The sequence below is a fragment of the Canis lupus genome, chromosome 26, assembly GCF_003254725.2.
Source record: "Canis lupus dingo isolate Sandy chromosome 26, ASM325472v2, whole genome shotgun sequence".
NCBI lineage: Eukaryota > Metazoa > Chordata > Mammalia > Carnivora > Canidae > Canis > Canis lupus.
Window position 1 is genome coordinate 37,125,563 of NC_064268.1, and position 23,712 is coordinate 37,149,274.

Here is a 23,712-nt window from a genome sequence, read left to right on the forward strand (position 1 = left end):
CAAGAGTGTGTAGCACCACTTTTTTCTGTAATATATTCATAGTTGAATCGAAGTCGTCTTAGCAGAAATCAGTGCTGCTTTGGTTAGTTGAAGAAGCGGGCTAAACAGAAGAATCAGGGCAGCCCGGGTGGCTCAGTGGTTTAACACCGCCTTAGTCCCAGGGCCTGATCCTGGAGACCCAGGATCTAGTCCCACGTCGGGCTCCCTGCATGGAGCCTGCTTCTCCCTCTGCCTGTGTCTCTGCCTCTGTCTCTGTCTCTCTCATGAATAAATAAATAAAATCTTAAAAAAAAAAAATCGTAAAAAGTGACACATACCTTAAATATTTAAAGAAAAGTACACGTGAAATATTAGAATGAAACATTGTTCTCTAGGGTTTATTCTCCACCACCACCAGAACCACAAAGTAGTAATTTCCTTTGTTTCCCTCTGCCCCTTAGCAAGAATTCTTAGTCTTTTATACCATTGTCCCTTTTTGGCAAATGGACTCCCTTCTTAGAGTGATTTTAAGTTAGGATTAGAAGTACACCTGTTATACTAATATTAGTCATTTGTTTTTGTTTTGCAGAAGGAAATCAAGATTAGAGATAATTGAAGTTAGAGAATAGAAAAACTAGAGAAAATCAGTGATCATCTTCATTTCCCCTTCATTAATAGAATGCTTGTTTTGTTTGCTGTGTACATGTTTTCCCAGAATGCCCGTGGTAATTTCAGCTTTCCCTGTGGCTGGATTTGATAATGTAATAACTTGAGGTCTGTTGTTTTTAAGTAGAAGTGAAGTTCCTGAAGGAACTTTCCTTTATCGTCTGCTCTTGCTATGTATATGATGGCACATTGTTTTGGACTGTGGACTATCATGTTGGCTGAGCATATGATAGAAGGGTCCTGGGCTCCAGTCCTTGATGAAACAAATCTACCCAACCAATTGTAGACTACTAATCCTGAAATTTATGTGAGAGAGTAGTGTATTTAGTATATTTAGTAGCGTATTTGTTTATGAGGCCCCCTCCCTTTTGTTTCTCGCAGCTAAACTTTATTCTCACTGATAATCTAGTTGATTACTCTTTTCTTACTTTGATAGCAGAGACAGTAGTTCATAAATCATCTTATTCTAGGGAAGCAAGAGCAATTTCAGGTACTTAATACATGTTCTCAATAAATTTAAATAAAAGATAATATTGATAGGAATGCGTATCAAGGAATGAAAACATGAAAGCATACCATTAAAAAAAAAATACTAGTGACCTGAAGCCCTTGATGAAACAGTGCTCATGCAAGGAACGAGCCTGTTCTAGAAACTGCTGAGTGGTTTATGGAAGGAGGGCCTGACTCTGCAGAAATAAGAGGAACTCATCTTGTCATACTAAATCCGTTAGAGAATGTTTTGTTGATATAAGAGAAAGTCACTGTTACGTTCATTTTGGTTATAATCGTACAGAAAATATTAAAAAGCAAATATCTGATAAAATACTATAGTTAACACATTAAACAAAGTCTATTTATAGTCTAAGGACTTACTTTAAAGTGTTGATTGTAAATAAATTTTGACATTTGCAATAGTTATACAGTGACCTAAAAATGCATCATTTCACTTAGTGGCAAAATTACAAGTAATGCGCATATTACTGTATGGCATGATTTTTCACATCCAAATTTATGAACTCTTTTTCCCCTCTACCCAACTACATACATATTTTCAGCCCTCCTTCTAGTAGTATTGTATTTTTGGTTATATCAGATTTGGGTTTTTATGTGATTATTACTAGATAAATGCTATTTACAGTTAAGTGAAGTAGTATAAACTGTTTTTTCCTGAACATTTTGTTATCCTTGGAGTTAAAATTCTCTCTCTCCCCTTCTCTCTCTGCTTCTTTAGTTTCTATGTTCTTAACTTTAACCCTAAACTGTATAAATCTCTCAACATGTTCCAGCATATTTGGCATTATGTTGATTTAATCTTCTTCAGAAGGAGCCTTCTGATCCATCCTGATCTGGGTCAGTTGTTCACTAGGCTTGCGGTATAACTGTCTGCTTGGGATGGATGTTCCTTTCCTTCACCATTATTCTGGGGATTCCTTTTTCCCTTCTCATGAGTTGGACTCTTCAGTTCCTGGAATCGTCATCTTTCATGGTTTCCCACCCTTGTTTTGGTGGAACATGTCTTCTAGTAACTTCCTGAGAGAGAATATGTAGGCAGCAAAATTACTGAGACTTCTCTCATTTAAAAATGCCTTTATTATATATTCACACTTGATTTATAGTCCAGATTCTTTTTATGAAACCTTTTCCTCTCCCGCTTCTTCTAGGGTTCTGTGTTTATCTCTTCAGTATTCAGAAATTTCACTGAGCTGTACATGCCTGTATTTGGGTCTATTTTCATCATTTTTGCTGAATACTCATTGTATCTTTTGATTTTGGAAATTCCTTCAGTTTAGGGTATTATTCTTAAATTGTATCTTGAATTTCTTCTCCTTATGTTTTCTGTTTTCTGGAACTCCTATTCATGTGTTGAAACTCCTGGACTTTAAATCTTTTTAAATCTTTTCTTTTGTTTTTATCTTTTTATTCTGTTCTCTATTCCTCTCCTCCATTACCTACCTCCTAAGAGTAAACATATTTATATGTGTAAAGGACTTGAATATGGTAAAAAAAAACACGTGGGAAGTACTTTTGTTGGCTGTAATTGTTGCTCTGGTGTAGTTTCTTAATTGTTTGGAGGGGAGAGGTCTTTGGTCTTGATTCTCTGACTTAACTAGCTGTATGACCTTGGGCAAGTTTTGTAATTTCTTTGACACCTACTTCCTCATTTGTAAAATGTGGATACACTCTGTCTCTCAGATATTTGTTGAGTGTCGACTGAGAAGATATATGTGAAAGTACTTAATGAACTTTGTATAGAGTTAATAGTTACTACTTGCATCTTTCAAATGTGAAAAGATTTCTAGTTTGAAAGAAAATGATGGCTTAATTTTCAGGGTTATTTTTAAGATTACTCGATTGCACCTGTTTCTCACACATCTGTATGAGCTAGGTGAACTTGAGCTAAGTGCTAACACTACCTTTTAAATAACTTATTTCTTAATACCCAACCTCATAATGTTAGAACGAAGAGAAGAAGGTTATGAAAATATTTATTCTATGAAAAGCTCTGGCTTTACTTCAGATTGTATAAATCTGTGTAATGTAATAATTATTTAAGGATGACCTGATTACTAGAGTAAGCCCATGAAGGGAATATTTATTGGAATTTATTTATATATTTTTCTTAAATGGTATTTGAGATTAGGAAAAATGGAATCTTTTTTAGGTTTTCTCAATAGTATAAATGTAATTTCAAATGTTAGCTCATTTTTGTTAATGGTGGCTTTTTGTTTGTTTGTTTTGTTTTAAGGTTTTTGGATTCAAAGCATAAAAACCATTACAAGATATACAATCTGTAAGTATGTTTTTTATTTGTATGCTTGCAAATATCTTCTAAAATAACTATTAAGTGAAAGTTATTTCCTTGTAGAATCAGGTAGAGTTAAAGATACATTTTAACAGAATTGTGTTCCTAAAACAATTAGTCCAAGAAGTCTGATTAAGAGCATTGTTAGGTCATTCTGAAAGTGTAGTGATGAGGTCAAAACAATGTTGGCATACATTCGCGTTACTTGATCTGCTTTAAATGACTTGGCATCTAGCCCATCTTTGAGCCAATAACCATGCAGTAACTTGAAGTGTAATTCACAGGAGAGCTTTTCTGTTAAAGTAGTAATAACATCTTCCATGGAGGTACGCTTCAGAGTGGGTATAGTTTTGTTTATTCTTTGTTAATGTCTTTGGGTCATTTGATTGAAATGACTGTATATAACATAAGTTATTCTGTAACTGTATATAACATGAATAAGTCACGTAAAATTGTTGAATTGGGTGGTTTGTCTTGTCTGGTGCAGGGATGTAAGGATTGCCTGCTTTGGTACAGCTAGCTTATCTTTAACCTTTTGTTTTTCTTTCTGACTTTGTGAGTAGGGATGTGAAAAGGAAAAAAAAGAACAAAAAAATGGGAAGAAAATATTTTATCATTTTTGCCTTTAAAAGACTATTATTCCTTCCCAAAATAACCATTTTCTACCTTTTAAAAAATGATATATAAAATGTGTTATTTTTCTATCTGGTTTTTATTTTTCCTATATGATGTCTGTAAATTATGCAACAGGAAAAATTTTAATCTGAAGTTATGTTTCCTAATTCACTGTCACAGTTTCTGTAGAATTTATTTATCCAATGTAAGAGCAAGATCCTCTTCTGCCTTCAGGGGGCATTTAAATCATCACTAAAAAGGATAGAAGGTTGTATGTGCCTTGTTCTGATAAGACCTGGTAAGACCTTAGAAAACCTGAGAGTGAGGTAGACGCCATTATTATTTCTCCTGATGAGTTTTCACTAATTTCCATAGATTCACAAAGAAGCAAACATTAATGCTGTGTTTGCCACATGTAGACATCCTAAAACGTAAAACTTGTTGGTGGAAGAGGTGAATAAGATACAGTTTCAGTCTGTGTAGTTTATAGTCTGGTGTGATAGGTGGACATGGTGTTGCAGAAGAAGGAACTGTTGTAAAGAAGAGAGCTGTGCGGAGAACAGTGGAAATAGTACTTGTATTCTGTAGGAAAGTTTTCAATAAAGAAAGGCATGTTGGAGCTGGGGTGAAAGAATCTGCAGAGGCTGTCCTGCAGGCCTCCCAGTGGGGAAGGGCGTGGCATCGTGGGCAGAGTGGATGGCATGGAAGAGGCTTGTTGGCATGTTGTAGTGTTTAGAATATGGCAGATAATCAGTGTGTGATGGTCAGATTATGGGGTGTGTGTGTGTGTAGGTTGTGCTGGTGACAGGGAACAAAGTGAAAGACAAAGGTGCTGCAGAGACGTGACTGTAGATGGGCCCCAGGTCCAAATGATCCGTGCATATATCTTCTTCTCATTCTGATTAAGCTCCTTTGACAAACCTTGTTGCAGATGCCAGAATGTTTCCGTGGAGGAAAATAAAAACCACAAAGCTTTATACTTTTTGAAAAACTAGATTCAGAAGTTAAGTTTAAAAAAAGAAAAAAAGCCCAAGACAAAAATTGTCAAAAGCTGCAGTCCATTAAGTGAGTCATGTCAGGTTCAGACTCTCAAGATGAGGCATTTAGAGTCCCAGAAGGAAGGTAGAAAGATACAAAGACAAATTCTACCTTTTTAAAAATTTTATTCGAGTTTAACATTATATCCAAAGAAAGGGAAGGAAATTCTTTTCATTCCTGTATTCAGTGGCTTCCTGCTTCCAGAATTTAGGACGCAGGGTTGCACTGTCACTTCTGTGGTTCACTTAACATTATCATGTTAAAGGTGGCATCGGGAGCTGGTCTGGGAACTTGGCTGCCCGTTTGTTTTTGTATTTCTAAACATTGGACCCCAGAGTTAATGAACTGTCTGGTTATTAGTGGAGAGTAGCTTCTGGTGTGTGTGTGTATACCTATACACTTCGGCTCCCCTTCCCCACTCCACTAAACGGACTCATAGACTTTCAGAACTGGAAAGTACCTGAAAGAGATCATTTAGTCCAACCTTCTCATTTTACAGATGGGGAATCTGAGGCCTATAGAGAGGTTAAGTGATTTGAACAAGGTCACACAGGTACATATGGTAGCAGACCACCCACTGTTTCTGCCAGTCTTCCCTTTCTGGTTTTGTTGTCATCGTCGTTGTCATTGTTTGTTTTAACCTCCCGGAAATGTTACTTCAGAAATTTCTGGAACTACCAGGTTGTGGCATGTTTTGAGTTCTGATGTCACTTTTCATTCTTCACCTTCTTTCTACCCTGTTTGTATTTCTGGCTCTGGGTAGGTGGGTCTGGCAAGCAGCAGATGTTTCTATTTTATTTCTTTTATTTTGGGGATGTTAATTACGTGTGATGTATGCCTTTGCAAACATATATAAATTGAAAAGTCTTAAGATATGTACACTAGACATGTATTTAATGGTAAATTAAACCTTTTATGACCGTTATAACATGTGGGTGAAGAACAGTTCTTAATACGGACTTTTAATAATTGACTACCTGTTTATGTCTTTATATTATCAAACATTTAGTAAATTATTTTAAGAAAGGACAAAATTAGCATCATATCATTAATTAAATTCGTGTATGATGATACTTAGTAAATTAGTTTGTTTTGTGCAAGTGTGTGTATTTCATTTTTTGTAAGTTCCTCTCTATAACCTTTAGGCCGGTGGGGGTAGAGGAAGGGGGGGGGGATGGGGATAGAGGTGTAATACAGTTCTTGCCTTTCTTTTTGAGAAGCTTAAATGATCACTGGATATTTGTTTTAAAAAGGTTACTGTAAAAAAAATAAAAAAGGGTTACTGTATATCATCGTGTTTTCTGTTTGGCATATAGCTCTCGGTCATTAGGTGAAGAACCTTTAGCTGTTAATTTTTACCTGTTAAGTTTTCTTTTGTAAGCTGGGCTAGTGATGTTGAAGAGAGTTACAGAGGAGACTTACTTATCTGGCTGAGTCTTTGGCAAGTCTCATTTCTCTGGAAGCTTTTCCTGTTAGTAGTCTTCTCTCTTCATTCACCTTCTGTCTCCTGCTTCATTAAAAACTCTTTCAATGCTTCTTCATCTCTCTTGTCTCATGTAAGCCAATATAAGGTGAAGATTTTTTAAAGTGGTATCTTTTAAATTGAATTTTAATTATAAGGAAGTATAAATGGTCAGATCTACCTAATACTTGTCTCAGTCAAATCCCATTTTCCATTTATGTATCTTCAATTTTGGTTTGTAATGAAGACTTGTTGAGAGACTTGTCAGTTAAGAAGAGTCATCATTCTTACCCTAGCAACCCTTCCTCCAGATCGCTTCCATCACTACTGGCCCCAGTATCCATACCTGTAGAGATTTTCATAACCTTTTCATGTTTTCATGATCACTTTTTTGTTCTATCTTTTGTGCCAAATACTACTCTTGTAGGAAGGCTGATTTTGGGTAGAATTTGTTATTGCTTTTTTTTTTTTTAAACTGTTGGTGGCAATTTTTTATTTTAAATGGGAAGTATGGAGCAGTGCTGGAAAAACTTTGACTTTTTAACCAGAGATACTGGGTTTGAGTCCTGTCCCTTCCACTTGCATATTGTAGTTTGGGACAAGGGTTTTAATGCTCTTCTAAATCTTAGCTTTCTCACGTTTAAGATGGAGATTATATTTTCTGTTACATGGTTGTGACTATGAAATTAAAAAACATGGAAACTCCTTTGTAACGTGTGTACATCTAGTAGACATGGAATAGCTCATTTCCACTTCTCCTCCATTTCCTCCTCTTACCAGTAATATTTGAGAATCAGTTTATGATGGTAGTCTTAAGCAATGTTTATCAAACCAAACATGAGCTTCTGAAGAAGCATGGGAATTTTAGAGAACTAAAGCTACATGAAAGTCAGAATGTTTATTTTTTTTTTTGTTGTGCTGCCATGAGACCAGCTTCTTAGAATTATTTCCTAGCTTACTCCTTCTCTCTCACCTTCTGAATCCTATCTTTATATGATTCCTTATAAAATATTCTGTTATGGATTCTTCACTGTTAATCAGACCTCTTCTTTAGTCTGTACTAAAGAAAATGTAAAACATGACTATTTTCTTGGTCAGTCTTCCTCTTACCTGTTGTGTTCTGTGTATGAGTAAGTATGAAATTATTTAGCAAAGATACATAAATGTGCATATGGCATTACTAAGTAAGTTTTTTTTGAGCAAAACTCAATATACTAAATTATAATATGCAAAAAAAGGGGAAAATCTTTGTTTTAAGCAGTAGTATGAAAGTCAATTTATTTCAGGTCTGACAAGTTAGAAATTGGTGGATTCTAATTTGTTTATGATTCAACTTTCATATGGATTTGGATTTAAAACTGTTTGAAGTAGATGAACTATACAGATATTTTTAGAATTCCTTAAATGTAAAATGTATTACCACCATCACTTGCTTGAACCTCTTAGAGCCAGTTGTGTTTCAGCATTCGGGATTTTTCCCCTTGCAGAAGGGTAATATGGAAGCATATACTGCTTTGTATTACATAACACAGCAGTGGGCTTTGTAGCAGTACCTAGCATGAAGTGTTTGACTCTTTAAGTGTATTAGTTGAAGAATGCATACAGTGTCATAAACTCAGGTTCTGCTACAATTGAGTTTGTCATAGTTTAACATAAAATGTTAGATGTCTCAAACTTCTGGGATTTTGGAATTGGAGATTAAGGGATTGTAGACCTTTATTTGTTTTAAAATGCTAAGTTTTTATTTGAAATAATTTTTTTTATTTGAAATAATTTTTTAAAAAACATCTCACTTGGTTAGTAGCTGTAGTTACCATTATTTTGCTGACCACAAACTAAAGTACAGGATCCCTTTCAGAGCCTTATTAATATTTATAAATACACCTATTAATCATGAGTGAACCAGTACATGATGACAAACATGTCACTGCCATTAAAAAAGACAAATTTTAGTATTCTATATGTAATGCTGAGTCAACATTTTACTGTTGTAGATTTATTTTACTTATTACTCTTTCATTACTCTCAGACTTTAATTAAAACTCATTAACCTGAGAGATTATTGAAAAAGATGACCTTTGGCTTCTCTAAAGAGAGAAAGGTCTGGCCTAAAAATTTTTTAGTGAGTGTTTTTGAGTAGATTCTTTTACTTTTTTTTACTCTTATTTTACTATTTTAAAAATAATAGCTTTTAAAATAATAGTTTGAGAAAACTATGTTCAACTCTGAGTTGAAGACAATGTTGAAAATAGTTGTTTGTATATACTTGGTGAAATCAAAAATAAATTCCCTTAGCATGCAGAATGCCATAAATGAAATTTGAAGGTACAGATGCAGCAACTGAATTTACAGTGTTGTGCATTTGTGGCATCACAAGTTTTTAAGCAAGTGTGTAAGCTAAGGTATGATTGCATACACTTAACATTTTAAGCCTTGATTTCCTTAATTGTAAAATGGAGATAAAGACACTGCCTACTTCATAGGATTTGTAGGATTGAAAGAAATAGTTAATACAAAACAGTGTGATGCCTGATCCATTAAAACAGTTCAGAAAATGTTTGTTACTTTTTTTTGCCAGTGCAAAAAATAACTAGGTCACATTTAAACTTTTCTTTTAGGTGTGCTGAAAGACATTATGATACCGCCAAATTTAACTGCAGAGGTAGGTATTAACTGCTGAGTAATGTATTATGTTATATAACTTAAAACCAGTACACTAAATCTTAACAGTCATAGCAGTAATGAATAATCTCAATTATTAAGTGAGGTAAATAAATATTTGTCTTAAAGATGGTCTTTGACAATTTGGAAAACAAATGTAATTTTGTTCTTGTGTTGTAGGAAGCAATTACCAAATAAACCTGCCAGTACTAGTAGGAATACTAAATAGCAGAGTAGACTGTAAGAATTAGGAAAAATGTCTAGACTAACAATAAAATGAAGAGAGGGTTATATCTACTGTTGGAGGCATTTGGTGTAACAGTAAGAAATTATAGATAGAGCAGAGTAGCAGTAAGAGATTAAGAGAAAGCAGAGCCACTTAATAACTGTGGAACCGTGACAGGGGCCAGTCAGGGAGAAGGGTATGTGACAAATATGGATAAGAGGAACCTGACAGATGCGAGCAGGAGCTACTTTGAATGGGTTCTTCTCCAGGGATAGTGAATTCCTCTGAGAGCCCACAAAGGAACTTCCATCTCTGTTTGTGGAACCCTTTGAGCCATAAGAGACCTGGAGAGTAGAGAGAAGCCCGGCAGATGCTACCGTGACAGAAAGAGAAGCTGGATTCCGTGAGCTACATGTTGATGTGCTTGCCATTGATGCCTTCTGAAAATCCAGAACGGACTTTCCGACAGCTGCTTTGAGAATTCAGAAGCATTAATGGTTGAGAGCCAGTACAGATCCACTAAGAATTTTTCCTTTTTTGTGAATTTAGGCTGCTCCTTACCAGGCGAAGTGTGTTTTAGTTAGGGTGTATCTAGCTGTAAATAGACGTTGAGCAATGTTTCCTGGATGTTTCTGTGCCTCTGGGGAGATGAAGATGGAATGCCAGTGCAGCTGGGCCGAGGCTGAGGTGCAGGCCTTCCCGGTGACTCCCCGTGATAGTTGTCATCATCTGCCACCCAGGCTCACCCAACACAACAGAGGACTTAATGGACTGAGTCCTGTTCCACATTATCAGTGACTTGATGGAAGATAGAAGGCATACTTTTCACATATTTAGATGACACAGAGGGTAATTCTATATAGTAAATGTCAGTAAAGGATTTTAATAGAGTGGAACCGAGGCAGGGACCAATAAGAAGAAATTTAATAGTGATATAGCTAAACTATTTCTAGGCAGGTTAAAAGAAAATGCTTAGCTCTGACTATAGGGAACAGAGAAATTTGGGGTTTTTATGACTATCCACATGAAAAGATCTGAAACTTCATTAGATAAACTTTACTACAACTATGTAGATTTTTGTAAGTAGTTTTCTGAGTTTCTTTTGTAAATGCCTTTAAAAATCCATAGTATACAACACTAACATTTGCCAGACCATCCTTAAATAACACACTTAGCATTTTTATTATATCAAGTGTAAAATCAATCCTTTCCATCATTGATTTATCGGTTATTTATACTTTCTCTGGAATATATATTTTGTGATGACGTAGTATTATAAATATTATGACTCCTTTTGTCAGAAAATGCATTGAGAGCCCTGACAGGAAACCTGTGTGCCATTTCATTTTGAGTTTGCCTCTTCCCTCTGATATGTTGACGTGTGCTCCCTCTCCATTGCAAAGTTTCCTCTTTCATTAAAGTGGGGGAAAATAATGCTTAGCCTCTCTCTCTAGTGGTAGGTTTAAGAATTAATGAGAGACTATTTTCTATTCAAAAATTGGAAAATTATCAGACAGCAAATTATTTTTCTCTGGAGTTCCGTTTTTCTTTTAAACATCTGTTAAGCTTACATGCAATGTTTCTAAAGTTAACCTACTTTTAATAAACAGTTCAGGAAAGACTTTTTTCTAATTCTGAGGTTATCTTTTTACCACAGTTGCACAGTATCCTTTTGAAGACCATAATCCACCACAGCTAGAACTTATCAAACCCTTTTGTGAAGATCTTGACCAATGGCTAAGTGAAGATGACAATCATGTTGCAGCAATTCACTGTAAAGCTGGAAAGGGACGAACTGGTGTAATGATTTGTGCATATTTATTACATCGGGGCAAATTTCTAAAGGCACAAGAGGCCCTAGATTTCTATGGGGAAGTAAGGACCAGAGACAAAAAGGTAAGTTATATTTGATTTTTTTTCTTTCTTTTTTTTCTTTCTTGGAGAATTTATTGGAAAACAGGTTTTTTAAAAAGATGGATGATAGTGGAGTGGATTCTAGAGTGAGGGCCTGAGGTGTTTATTGTGGTAACTCTTATTTCTTTATTCTGAACATTTAAATCATTTACTACCTTAACTGTCATATTAGCAAATTACTGATTCTTTTAATTTTTTTGTTCATGCTAGCATTTTCATATCATGCCAGTAAATCTTACCCATTAACTGTCTAGCATATTTTGGTCTCTAAAATCCTGAAAAAGCGTTTAAAAAAGCAGTACACTGATCAAAAGTAAGCTTGGTATTTCTGAACCTTGCTTGAGAATAAAGTGTCTGGATAATAACTTGAATGCTCTTACCTAGTAAAGTGTGATCTTTACTTGTATAAGTACATGAAAATTATTCTTTGATATGAATATTCATGAATGTAGTTATATTAAGATTAGTCAAAGGTTCTCTTATTCAGAAGGCTAATAAAAACTGTGTTAAATCAGTGACAAACTTAATCTGTGTAAGTATGTTTGAGTGGAAAACGTAAACTTGGGAGAACTTTCACAGTGATTTTCAAGGGATTCATTTCTTTGGATGGCAAGTGTGAACACAATATGTTTATATTTCTTGCGAAGAGATTTTGTACATTTCTCTGTCTCTGAGAAGGAGAAACCCAAACCACTCCAGATAGAGAAACTCACCTAGAGACCGCTACTGAGGGAGACATCACAACTTTATGTACAGAGTTTATTCTAGTTTTCATAATGTTTACAATCAGGAAAGTTTTCTTCCAATAACTTGCCTGCCTTCTTTCACTTCTTCCTTCCTTTTTGGAAGGAAATGTGGCTTGAACTCATAACCCTGGGATCAAGACCTAAATTGAGGTCAGGAGTCAGACACTTAACCGACTGAGCCACCCAGGTGCTCCTAGGCTGATTTCTCTTTAGTTCAACTTCAAAACAAAGATAAGTGATCATTTCAACCATCTTAGCTGAGTAGTTGCATCGATTCCTGGTTCCTTTTTTCCTTCCTCATTTCTTGTTTTGTCTTTGTGACTTTTTAAAATTACATCTAAGGATGCCAAGTGCTGTATATTGGCGATAGTTTATAAAACTGAATATTATATTCATACTTGATTTTAGTGAATATTGATTAAGGTAGATTGCCTTATATTTCTTTATGTTGTGAACACCCTGGGATGATAGCAGTGGAGTGGATTCTAGAGGGGCCTGGGCCTGAGATGTTTACTGTGGCTCATCGTTTCATCATCTCGAGGAAACAGTTGCTTTTACTGATTAAAAATATAGAAGGTCACTTGTTGTACACTTAGAATAAATGCAGGGCAGCACAGGGAAAAAGAGAATGAAGGGGAAAAAAAAACAGAGTATAATTGCTGAAGCAGTAGGAGGAGTTTAGAGCAGGGTTGATGAGCAGTAGACATAGTAGTTGTGGGAAAGAAATCAAGTAAAACGAATTTAAAGTAAAAATAGAGAAGCTCTGTAATATGGAGCCAGAACACTAGATTTAAGTCCATGGCTCTCAAAGTATTTATGTTACATACCTTCTACAAATATGATGAAAGCTATAAATAGCCTCTCACTAAAAATGTGCATGATATACATGAACATAAAATTTTCCTTACAGTTTTTAATTACACTAAATTTTTTTTAACATGGAAAATAAGAATTATGTCCCCTTTTTTAATGGAAAAAGCAGGGCCACTACTTGAAGATAGTGAATAAATCTAAATGGTTACAAATTAATCAAAATTAAGCTTTAGTTCTGCCCAATAGTAGTTTTAATGAAAGGGCTGCTATTATTTAGATTTTTTTTTTTTTTTAAGATTTTATTTATTTGAGAAAGACTGAGAGAAGAGAGAGCACAAGCAGGGGGAGGGGCAGAGGCAGAGGGAGAAGCGACCCTCCATTCTAGAACCCTGGGATGATGACCTGGGCTGAAGGCAGACGCTTCACCAACTGAGCCACCCAGGTGGTCCTAGGTTTTAAACAATACATTAAAACTAAAAAGCCATCGTCTTTGACTTGACAACTTTTATGTCTTCTTTGATGTCCAATCCATTTTGACTTTGTTTTAGGTGAAAATAAGTGCTTAAAACCCTATCTCACGAAAGAACAAATGGAATCTATAGATTCTTTTGTCAGATGAAAGTAGGTTTATGTCAAAAAATAATTCTCTAAGATTCTTCAGATAAGTTAATTTTATATCCTTTTCTTTGCTGTTAATGAGATCATTTTTGGCAAGATCCTGGCATAATACTATGTTAGGAAGGGATTATGACTTCATATTTTAGTTTCAAGGTTGAAGAGTTAAACTGTGTAAATCAATTTGTATTTTATCCAGTTAACAGCGGTTAAAATCTTGGCCGTAGAAATCCTTCTGAAACTAGGGAACTTATGTGTAGCGAAACATTTCATAATTGCTCCCACTTCTTGACAAAACCTCTTGAGAAGCCCTTGATTGAAAGTCTTGGCTTTCCTGAATTTGGCTATTTTCATAACAGTAGATTTTTCATGACAAATCCTCTTGTACAGGCTGTGATTCAAGGCTTGGCACTCATGAAGTAGTAGAATACTTCCACAATAATAAATAAGCTTTCTCCCAGGATCAATGATAGAGTCTTGCACCCCAATACATAATGATGAACAAAGGATTGAGTCACAGTGACATGTAGAGAGCTCTATCTTTACCAAAGCAACCAAACCAGATATTTTGCCAGATATTAAGGTATTCTATCTACAGAATACTGAGATTTCTTCCGGAGAACTTTTCTGGGAGCATTTTGAAGATGTTAATGTTCCCTCAGGTTTCCAAAGAGGACTCCAAAATAAGTATTTTTCTTTGATTATGTTACCGTGCATGTATTTGATGAAAACTAGTAGCTGGCTAAACTGAGAAGCTGTCATCATACACTGAAGGGAAGTGGTATTTCCAGTCCTTTCATGCCCTGCTTCATAGTTTTAGAGAAAGTGGTTGGTTTTTCTGGAATGCGCAGGTTTGTTTGTTAGAGATACTGCAACAGTCTTAACTTTTCTGTTGCAAGCTACACACACGTTCCACCATTTTTAAAGTATTTGCCTTTACCACATTCAGCTGCAACTTTTTTGTTTCTTGGGCATTACAACCAACAGACTTGTAGAGTGTTTTAATCAGGATTTTGAGTTGGGGGGTAAGGTTTGTTTTTTTTTTTTTTTTTAGAGTAGTCTGTAACCTTTCCTAACTAAGCTGTGCTCTCACACATTCTCTTCCCCCCCTTCCCTCCGTCTTATAGACACTCACCTACACACATACACACTCTGTCTGATGTAGATGCTTCTTCAGGAGAGTTCACTAAATGCTTCTGATAGTGGGAACTAGCCATATAAAAAGCACTCGGGATAGTCTTTCACATCATTTTCAGGGATATAAGTAAAACCCAATGGTGCGTAAGCAGTTTCTGTTAGATCCAAGAAAAGTCTTCATAGTCAAAAAGTGAGGACATATTTTAATTTGTCATTGGGAAGATATTGTAGCCCTCACAATCTGAAAATATGGTCAATTCTATCTCTCTGTAAAGGTGAAGAGAGATTTGGTAAACTGGCAAGGCCCGTGGGATATTGTTGTGTATTAGGGGCCAGAGTGAAAAGATAGTAAGAGAAGTATTTATGAAAATCAAATGCAGTATGTTGTATTTTGTACAATGCTCCAGGCACACTGCTTTCTTCTTCCTCTCATAGGTTTGAATCTACCCCAAGTAGAAGATAACAGGCTAACAGAGGATGGAGTTCTGTGTGTACTCAGTAAAATTGTTACATTATTTAGCTCTTGTATAAAGACTCAGAGTTCAGTAATTTAGACAAAATTGATCACTTTTAGCATCTTGGAGTCAAAATAAATCATTAAGATCTGTTGTGCTTTATTTAGTTCATAATTAATTAATATACCCAGACCATTTTTGGAGGAATTTTTTTCAGCTGTGGTCTAAAGCAGTATCCTAATGTGCTCCTACCTTTATTTCTGTGGATATTTAAAAAGACAGAAATTTATGAGCAGATGCTGTTGATGAGACTATATTTTACTGATGGTTCCATTTGCATTTTATGCTGAAACAGCGTTAGAAAGCTTAGATTAAAGGGATAAAGATTATGGGTGTAAGATTATGAACCTTTTTTGGCAGGAATTTTTATTTTAAAAATGATAAAACAGAGGCCCAGAAAGATGAAGTGCTTTGATTAGGATTATTCAAACAGTGACTGATAGCATTCAGAGTAAAATTTGAGTCCCCTGCACATTGTTGAACTTTGTTCTCTGCTATCTTGGAGCTGCAAAGGAACTTTGAGACTGTTCAGAATTAATCTCTTGTATAGGGACACGCTCTCCCAAAATGGGCCTATTTTGACAAGGCTCCTCAGTTTATAGCCTTTTTTTTTTTTTTTTTTTTTTTTAAACTGACGCTCAGGCATTTAGTGGACCCAACTTAAGGAGAATAAAGACAGCTTGAAGTTGTTAGTCTTGTAAATACAGTGCTGTGGGTGTCCTTTAAATCTTTGACAATTTAATTTTCTGAAAACTTCCAGATAATCACATGTTTATTTAATGGTTAGGGTGCTGGTGAAATAATGTGTTTTTAACCTTTAATAAGTATAGTTTCATCATGAGAAATGAGCTAAGCTGAACATGGTAAAGCTGTTGTTACACAACTGTGGAAGTCTTCCAGGGAAGTAAGTATCTTAACTGAACCATTATTATAGGAGATACATATATTTTATCAATTTTTCCATTTATATGGCATTTAATATTATTAAAACTGTCTTTAATGTGACTTTGCTTATATCCTTAATTTCAGCTATAGGGAAACATTCAGAAGAAAGTTGTGTTCTGGTGATAGTGATATCGGAGGTTATTGTTTCTTTTCCTCCTTCTCTTTCTCCACATCCCTCCTTTGTCCCCCTCACCCTTTCCCACCTCCTGATCCCCTACTCCTACCCACTCTTGTTTTGAAGAAAGAAGAGCCAGTTGTCCTGTTTTAGCGGAGAACTTGTGGACTTGGCAGGGACTCTCAGAGTCATCTGGTGCAGTCTTGCCATTCCCTCGGCAGGCTCGGTACAGATGAGATGGCCGAGTGGTTGGTGCCAGCGGACCGGACAGTGTGCCTTGTGTTAGTAATACCCCAATAATACTTCAAGTTTGGAGTGTTGCGCAGAAGCTAGAGCACAACTGACACCTCCTCTAAGGAAGCATGTTTTCTGAAGGCACAGTAACTGCTTGTGAGAAGGAAGAGTCCTTCTTTCATTCAATAATTTAGAAGAAGGCAACGATGTTACACTTCCCTAAGAGTCATTCCTTTGCAGATTTGATCCTTTTACTTTATGAGTAAAAGCCACTGTCAGCAGTTCCCTATACACCTCCACCCCCACCCCGCCCCCAAAGAGCCTGGTGCAGGGCAGCTCGCAGAGCTGGTTCCTGCCAGTCCTATGCCTCACACTGTCTCTACTTACGCTTACGTATCAGAATGATCATTAACCCACAGGATTTATTGTAAACTGAATGAAAGAGATAAAGCATCCTGCTAGTGCTTGTAAGTATATATTTTGGCAAGATTCCCCAAATATCTGAATTCAAAGAGGCAAAATTTCTACATGACAAACTTACCCAGAATTTCTGCTACTCCTCTCTCTTTCTGTTGCCTTTCCTCACCCTTCTAGAATGGTGGCAAGTAAAGTAAGCATTAATACTTACTTTCTTTGATTAAACTCTTAGAGAAAAAAATTGAGCTCTTGATTTCTTTTTTGTTTTGTTTTCAAAGCAATTATTAGAGATAAAATTCATATATATTATGATCTCTGTACTTGAGTTCATTAGCTTATCTGTAATGAAGACTTAAACTTTCTAGAAATAATAAATATTAACTTTATTCTGAGTGATCCCAAGAAGAGGAAATTTTCTAGTTTGTCTGAGGAATGAATTTTTATGTCCTGATGATATAGTCAGGTTATGTTTTCTAGTTACTTACTAAATTTCCCCATATGATAACCTATTAAAATTTTCTCATTTTTCTCCTTACTTAAACTTTAATTCTTCTCATTTTCAATAAAAACAAAACAAAAAGAACAACTCCTAATATAACAATCTTATTTTTTCTAACATATTAATTCTTTTGGGCTAAACTGTGTTCCTCTAATACATGGTATTTAAGCCTCTTATACAATTTACATATTCATTAAATTATAAGATTTTTATATCTTGAAGAACTTTAGCAATGATTTAGTTTAGACCTATTCTGATATAAATGATCAAATAAATCTGTGATGATCAGTCTGTCCGAGGTCATTTCATCTGTCTGTGTAATGACTCAAACTATCTCTTAACCTCAAATCTAGTATTCTTTCTACAGTGCTCTGTTCTCTTGTCCCAATTATTACTCTTTATTATTTTGATCCCCAAAGTAGAAATAGAAATTTAAAAAAGAAAAAAAAAAGTAGTTATATTATAATGCATTAGAACTCTTTCAGTTTCCACTCACAGAAGCCCAATTCAAAGGAGCATAAACACAGGAGACATTTATACTGGCTTATATAGCCTAAAGAGCTCTGGCCCAGACTTAGATGCCTAACAGGTATGGGTAATCTCTCTCGGCTCTCCCATTTTCTCTCTGTATGCTTTATTTTCAGGGAGGCATTATGCAAATAATAGCCAGGTATGACTCCTAGTCGTTCCAGGTTTACATTCTGTCTACTTGAATAACTGCAGTAGGAGGGGAATTACAATTAGAGCAGAAATTCCTAGATTAGGTTCTGATTTACCTGGATTCGAGTATGCACCCATCCCTGAACCAAACATTCCGGCTGGAGGCTTGGGACATATATCTGATGCTGAAGAATAGAGCCCATCCCACCTCCACAAAACCACAGAGGGAATGACAGCTTCCCAAGGGGGAAAGGGATGAGGTACAGAGACAACAGTGCCAGTGGTCTGCTCTGTATTAGTTGGAAGGATTCTGTGGTTCATGCAGCACTGTTATTGATACATTACTTACAATAAGTTTCATGGAACCAAAGCACCAGAATAAACTTTGGAGACTCTTCATAAATGGGAAAAACAGTGCTCAAACAGGTCATGACTTCTTTTGCATTACCTTGTAAGTTTGTGTGCTGTTAGTAAAACCCAGGACATTGGAGTTTAAAGTTCTAGAATTAGAGTCATATTTAGATTCAAGTCTGGGTTTTGAACAGGATAATTATGTGCACCAGGACTGTTTTCTTATCCTTGAAATAGAAGTGATAGTCTCTGTCTTACAAAGTTCTAGTATATATAAAATGTCTGGCACTTAGCTTAATATATAAGAACTACTGTTACATGTTGTCACTGTAATGATGACCATTCCTAAGAGCTATATTTCTTCCTTTGTTGAATTACTTTTCCTGTAATAATCTTGTTGTGAACATTCTGAAACAGATTTTCAAGCTTCAGGCAAAAACTATTATTTTAAAACATTGACATTATTTCTGAGTTTGGAAGTGCCAGTGAAGTTTACTGAAGTAGAAAAATACTTTTTTAAATGAGGAATCTGGATTGTAATCATTTTAGAGAAGATGATTCAAGGGTACAGAATATGAGCAAAACCTTTCATATCTTGTATTGTGCTGTATCCAGGTTGAATTCTGGCTTGGAAGTACTAGGACAGTGTTCTAGGTTTGAGAGATGTGTATAACCTATACTTCTAAGTTTCTGGGTTTTTTAAAGAGATTAGTCATATACAAGAGACTTACATAGAACAACTCAGGTTAGAAAAATAAGTGGTTCATTTAAGATACATTGGGCAAATGTAAATTTTAAAAGAAGATGACAGGATATCATTATCAGAGTGCATTTACAACAAAATGTATAAAACTAGATCAAGAATGTCAGTTTATATTAACACAGGGTACACTCCAGATTATGAAGATTTATCAGTTAGTTACGAACTCTTATGTGCTAAATGTAACATCAAATACAGTAAGCAAAAGCTGGAAGAAATGGAGAAAAAAATTGGTGGAAAAGCAACAGTAATAGGAATCTTTACTTGAAGATCAAGAAGGTTCAAAATAAGATACATAGATGGCTTGAATAATACAATAAAAATACCCCACAAAATGTATCTTTTTTCTTTTTTTGTCATCCAGAAATCAGTTACCAAGTTTAATAATTCATTAGGTCAGCTGCAAAGAAAATCTCATCTCCAAGTAGAAATAGGTCAACCCCATTCCTTGATTATAATTCGGAATGGCTAGACATTTTTTTTAATATATAATTTTGTTTTTTTCCCTATGCTTTTAAGGATTGTATTTATTTATTTGAGACAGAATGCAAGCAGGGGAGGAGCAGAGGGAGAGAAAATCTCTAGCAGATGCTGCACGAATGAGGAGCCTGACACAGGGCTTGATACCACAACCCTTTCGACTTGAGCCGAAACCAAGAGTTGGATGTTTAACTGACTGAACCACCTAGGCGTCCCCAGCTAGGGACTTTTTTTTTTTTTTTAAAGTTAAATCAAATCAACCATTTGGAAATTTAAAGCCAGTTACTTACATAATTTTGGGTCAATGGGGGAAATACAAATATATTTTAGAGATTATTAAGATAATAACCAGTAGGAAAGAGGGATTAATAAAGATTGTGAATTTGCAAACAGTAAACCACTTCAACTAATAATTTCAAACGCTGATTATATGAAAATGCCAATCAAATCAATACATCTCTTTTAAAGCTCTTTTCAAGGAACAAGAAGAGAAAGGGGAAACACAAATTATACATTAAGTTTGAGAAAGGTGACAACTACAGTGTGGAGGTAACAAAATTATATTTAGGTCTGTGCTAATGAATTTGAAAATTTCAATGGGAAATAAGCAATTTTCAGTGAACATCATTGCTTCAAGGTGAAATACAAAATTTGAGCAGACTATCCAACAATGAAAATGTGTAGGAGCCCTCAACATGTACCTAATCTGAATTGTATTTCAGGTGGCTGCTATCCAGCCTGGAAGTATCAAATAATTCTGTTATCTAGTTGGTCTAGGTGTTAGAAAATATATAAGACTTCCAGACTGCTTGCAGATTAATGTCCTTAATTTGATAAAGATAGCATACTTAAAAAAACAGCAAGTATGATATGGGAGAAATTAGTACTTTGGTTTGGTCAAAAGTAAAAGCACATTTAAGGTTGTTGTGAGAGATATGAGTGGAAAAGAGGTTGGGCTGTATTTTTATGTTATGGAATTACAGTGTGTGATACATTTTCTTATTTGAGTAGTCACTGAGAAACCATATAGCATTATGAATTGTTAGTGTGATTAATCTTACACTTTTATCAAGTTAATCAAAGAGGAGTATAAAAATAGTTTGGAGAGAAGATAAATCAGAGGCTGATAATCATTTGGCTATTGCAACATTGCAGGAGGTGACTGAATTAGAATTACCACACAAAACTAGAACTGGTATTTTGAGAGGTATGTCAAAGTCTGGATTTTGGCATCTGAATAGATGTGAAGAAATCTACTAAGAGTATTCTAAATGAATTTGACTTCTAGTGTGCTTTCCATTTTGTACATCCTGTGTGTGTGTGCGCACATGTGCATTGTGTGTATGTCCCAGGCAGTTGATCTGCTGACCAGTCTCTGTCTTTAGTCTGCTGCCTGGGGCTTTGCTGTAGTGCAAGGGTTTCTTTACCCTTCTTTTCTATAACCCTGTGTAGTTCACTGTTGCCTCTCAGGTTGTTTCCTTTACTCTTGCAGGATAGTATCAGTGGTTGAGTGTAAACTCTGGAGTTGGGAGTACTGGGGTGAAACTTAGTTCTGTTACTTACAAGATGTGTGACCTTAACTCATCTATAAAATGGTGTTACCAATAATACCCACTTAATGAGTACTAAATTATATTTATTAAGGTACTGAGAACAATGTGAAGAACATGGTAATAGTTCAATAAACAGTGGTGCTGGTGGTATTCAAAGAGGTTTGGGGCTCAGATGCCAGGGAATATAGTGAATATCATTCAATGTAAATAATAGAGGTTGGTCCATGCAAGAATAGGAAAGCTTCAGTTTTTGGATATGTTGTATTTTAAGTGTTTCTGAAATTTCCAGCTGGAGATGTCCATTCCAGTGTTAGAAATTCTGGACTGGGAATTGGGAATAAAGTCATATTGAGAGATATAGGCTTTGGAGATAATGTATAAGATTGATAATTAAACTACTATAACAAAGGGGATTGATAAAGAAGGGCTTGCTCAGGTCAGATTTTTGAGCTGTGCCTACAGCTAGGGACGAGAAGAGAAGACATAGTAAGGGTAGGAGAAAACCTTAGAGAAGATCTCCTATCACAGAGGCAGAGAACTTTCTCAAACTTAATGTATACTTTGTGTTTCCCCTTTCTCTTCTTGTTCCTTGAAAAGAGCTTTAAAAGAGATGTATTGATTTGATTGGCATTTTCATACAATCAGTGTTTGAAATTATTAGTTGAAGTGGTTTACTGTTTGCAAATGAAAAAGGCAATGAAAAAGGATACAGGATGGGACTAAGCAAATAATAGGAAATAACTGTTAGTGACCATTAAGAACTATTGACCATTAAGAAATCAGCCTCATGATAACAGACTCCTGTGAGTTAAGGAGCAGAGGCTTACCTTTGAGAATTTATGTGGACAAGGAGGGTGACAATTTGAGAGAGATACAAGATTTGGAGAGAGAGTGCATTTTCAGTCTTTGAATTGTTTTGGATAAAGGATAAGGGTTACCTGAGCTGATTATTAGGAGGAGACAGGTAGAACAAAGACAAATGCCAGGGAGAGGATAATTAATAGAGCACTTGCGAAAATGGAACCTATGTTGACATGAACTCCTTACAAAATGGCCAGGAGTAAAAAAATTTTAAGATGGGAGAAGGGAATTTTGAGAGTATCCACACTGGATAACCTCAAGAGTTCCCAGTAAAATAGGAGCTAAATTCACTGAGGATGATGTCTGAGACAGGATTGGAAGAGAGGTGGTTTGAACATAGTGCTGCAGTCCTGGCGGTTGAGAGTTTAATAAGTGTGTACCAGAAGAACGAGGTATGGAAATGAAAGATTGGAAGTAGTAGGTGAGACTGAGTAAAGGCAGTAGCCCTTGGGAGGGAGGAGCACCACACATCTTCCCGGGCCTTTCCTCCTGGTCTGTTAACCTGAGGGAATCGAAGAAGCAGTGGCTGCTTTTTGAGATGATGGCCAGCAAGGTGGTGTGAAGTCGACCTGAAGAATGTCAAGTATAACTAAGATTAGAATGTTTTAAAAGTTACATTTGAGGAAAAAAGGTTACAAATATAAGATTGTCATTAGTGGTAGAGGGTGGAACTATACTTTGGGGAAATGGTTACAGACCAATTTGACTTTAATGTTCTTGGCTAATTTGAATGAAGAATGGAAATTTTGAAAACATGTAGTCATCTTTTAATCTCTAAGAGCTTTGAAGTTCAGCCTTCTTTTCATATGTATAAAATAAATTTTTGAAGATCATTAACATGTTCATTTCTTAGATTTTAAGAGATTTTAGTCTTTATCGTCAAAATGCAGTAGGTAAAAACAGTTGTTTTCAGTATATGCATTCAGGAAATATTTGAAATGTAAAAATTGCAATATCAATTCAGTACAGTTTTATTCTTTTTATTTCAAAATCTAAATAACAGTGATTTATTACTGTTAATTATTTAGTAAGTGTGCATTGTGGCCATGAGAGATGAGACTAGAGAGAAGGATATAACTGAAGCCCGTGGTCCATACATATTTGAGTCTTCCAACTCTGTTATTTCTGCTAGTTTAATACATGGAATTTGAGGTAGTGCTTGGTAGGAATTGCAAAGTTAAACTATAGAGGTGAAATTATGCATATTTTGATAGTAAAATAATTAAATTTAAATTGTACTTTCCAGTGTTTCTCTTTGAATTGTGTCAGTAATTTGGTTCAGTTTATATTTACACACAAATTATTAATCCAGGGTTGACATCTGGTAGGTTCATATATTCTTTCTCTATACATTTGCCTTGCCCTTTTGGCAGAGATTAACTCACTATATAAATAGCTGCATTATAGGTGTGCTACCATTCGCTTGCTACTTGAGAAAAATTAAAGCTTTGCAAACCTTTTAATTATTCATACAAACTTATACCAGGAAGATAAAGAGGAAAATATCATCTATCATTCCACTAAACCCCAATAGACAACTTGATAGCTTGGTCTTACAGACTTCCATTGATTTAATTTCTTGAGTTTTAATTTAATTTTTAGACTAAATCATAAATTCATATGGTTCAAAAAAGATTCCTTCCAGCC

At 35.4% G+C, this 23,712-nt stretch overlaps 1 protein-coding gene across 5 annotated transcripts in view; it reads left to right on the forward strand.

The window, feature by feature from the left end:
* PTEN (phosphatase and tensin homolog) overlaps window positions 1-23,712 on the forward strand; it is a 106,362-nt gene that overhangs the window by 64,998 nt on the left and 17,652 nt on the right. For 4 of the 5 annotated variants that reach the window (XM_049102000.1, XM_025441428.3, XM_025441431.3 and 1 more), the window contains 3 exons: window positions 3,392-3,436; window positions 9,182-9,225; window positions 11,108-11,346. In XM_049102000.1, coding sequence (XP_048957957.1) covers window positions 11,254-11,346 — 93 coding nt within the window. In that variant the 5' untranslated portion in view covers window positions 3,392-3,436; window positions 9,182-9,225; window positions 11,108-11,253. The remainder of the gene's footprint in view (window positions 1-3,391; window positions 3,437-9,181; window positions 9,226-11,107; window positions 11,347-23,712) is intronic. The other variant, XM_025441429.3, reaches the window with a different exon arrangement.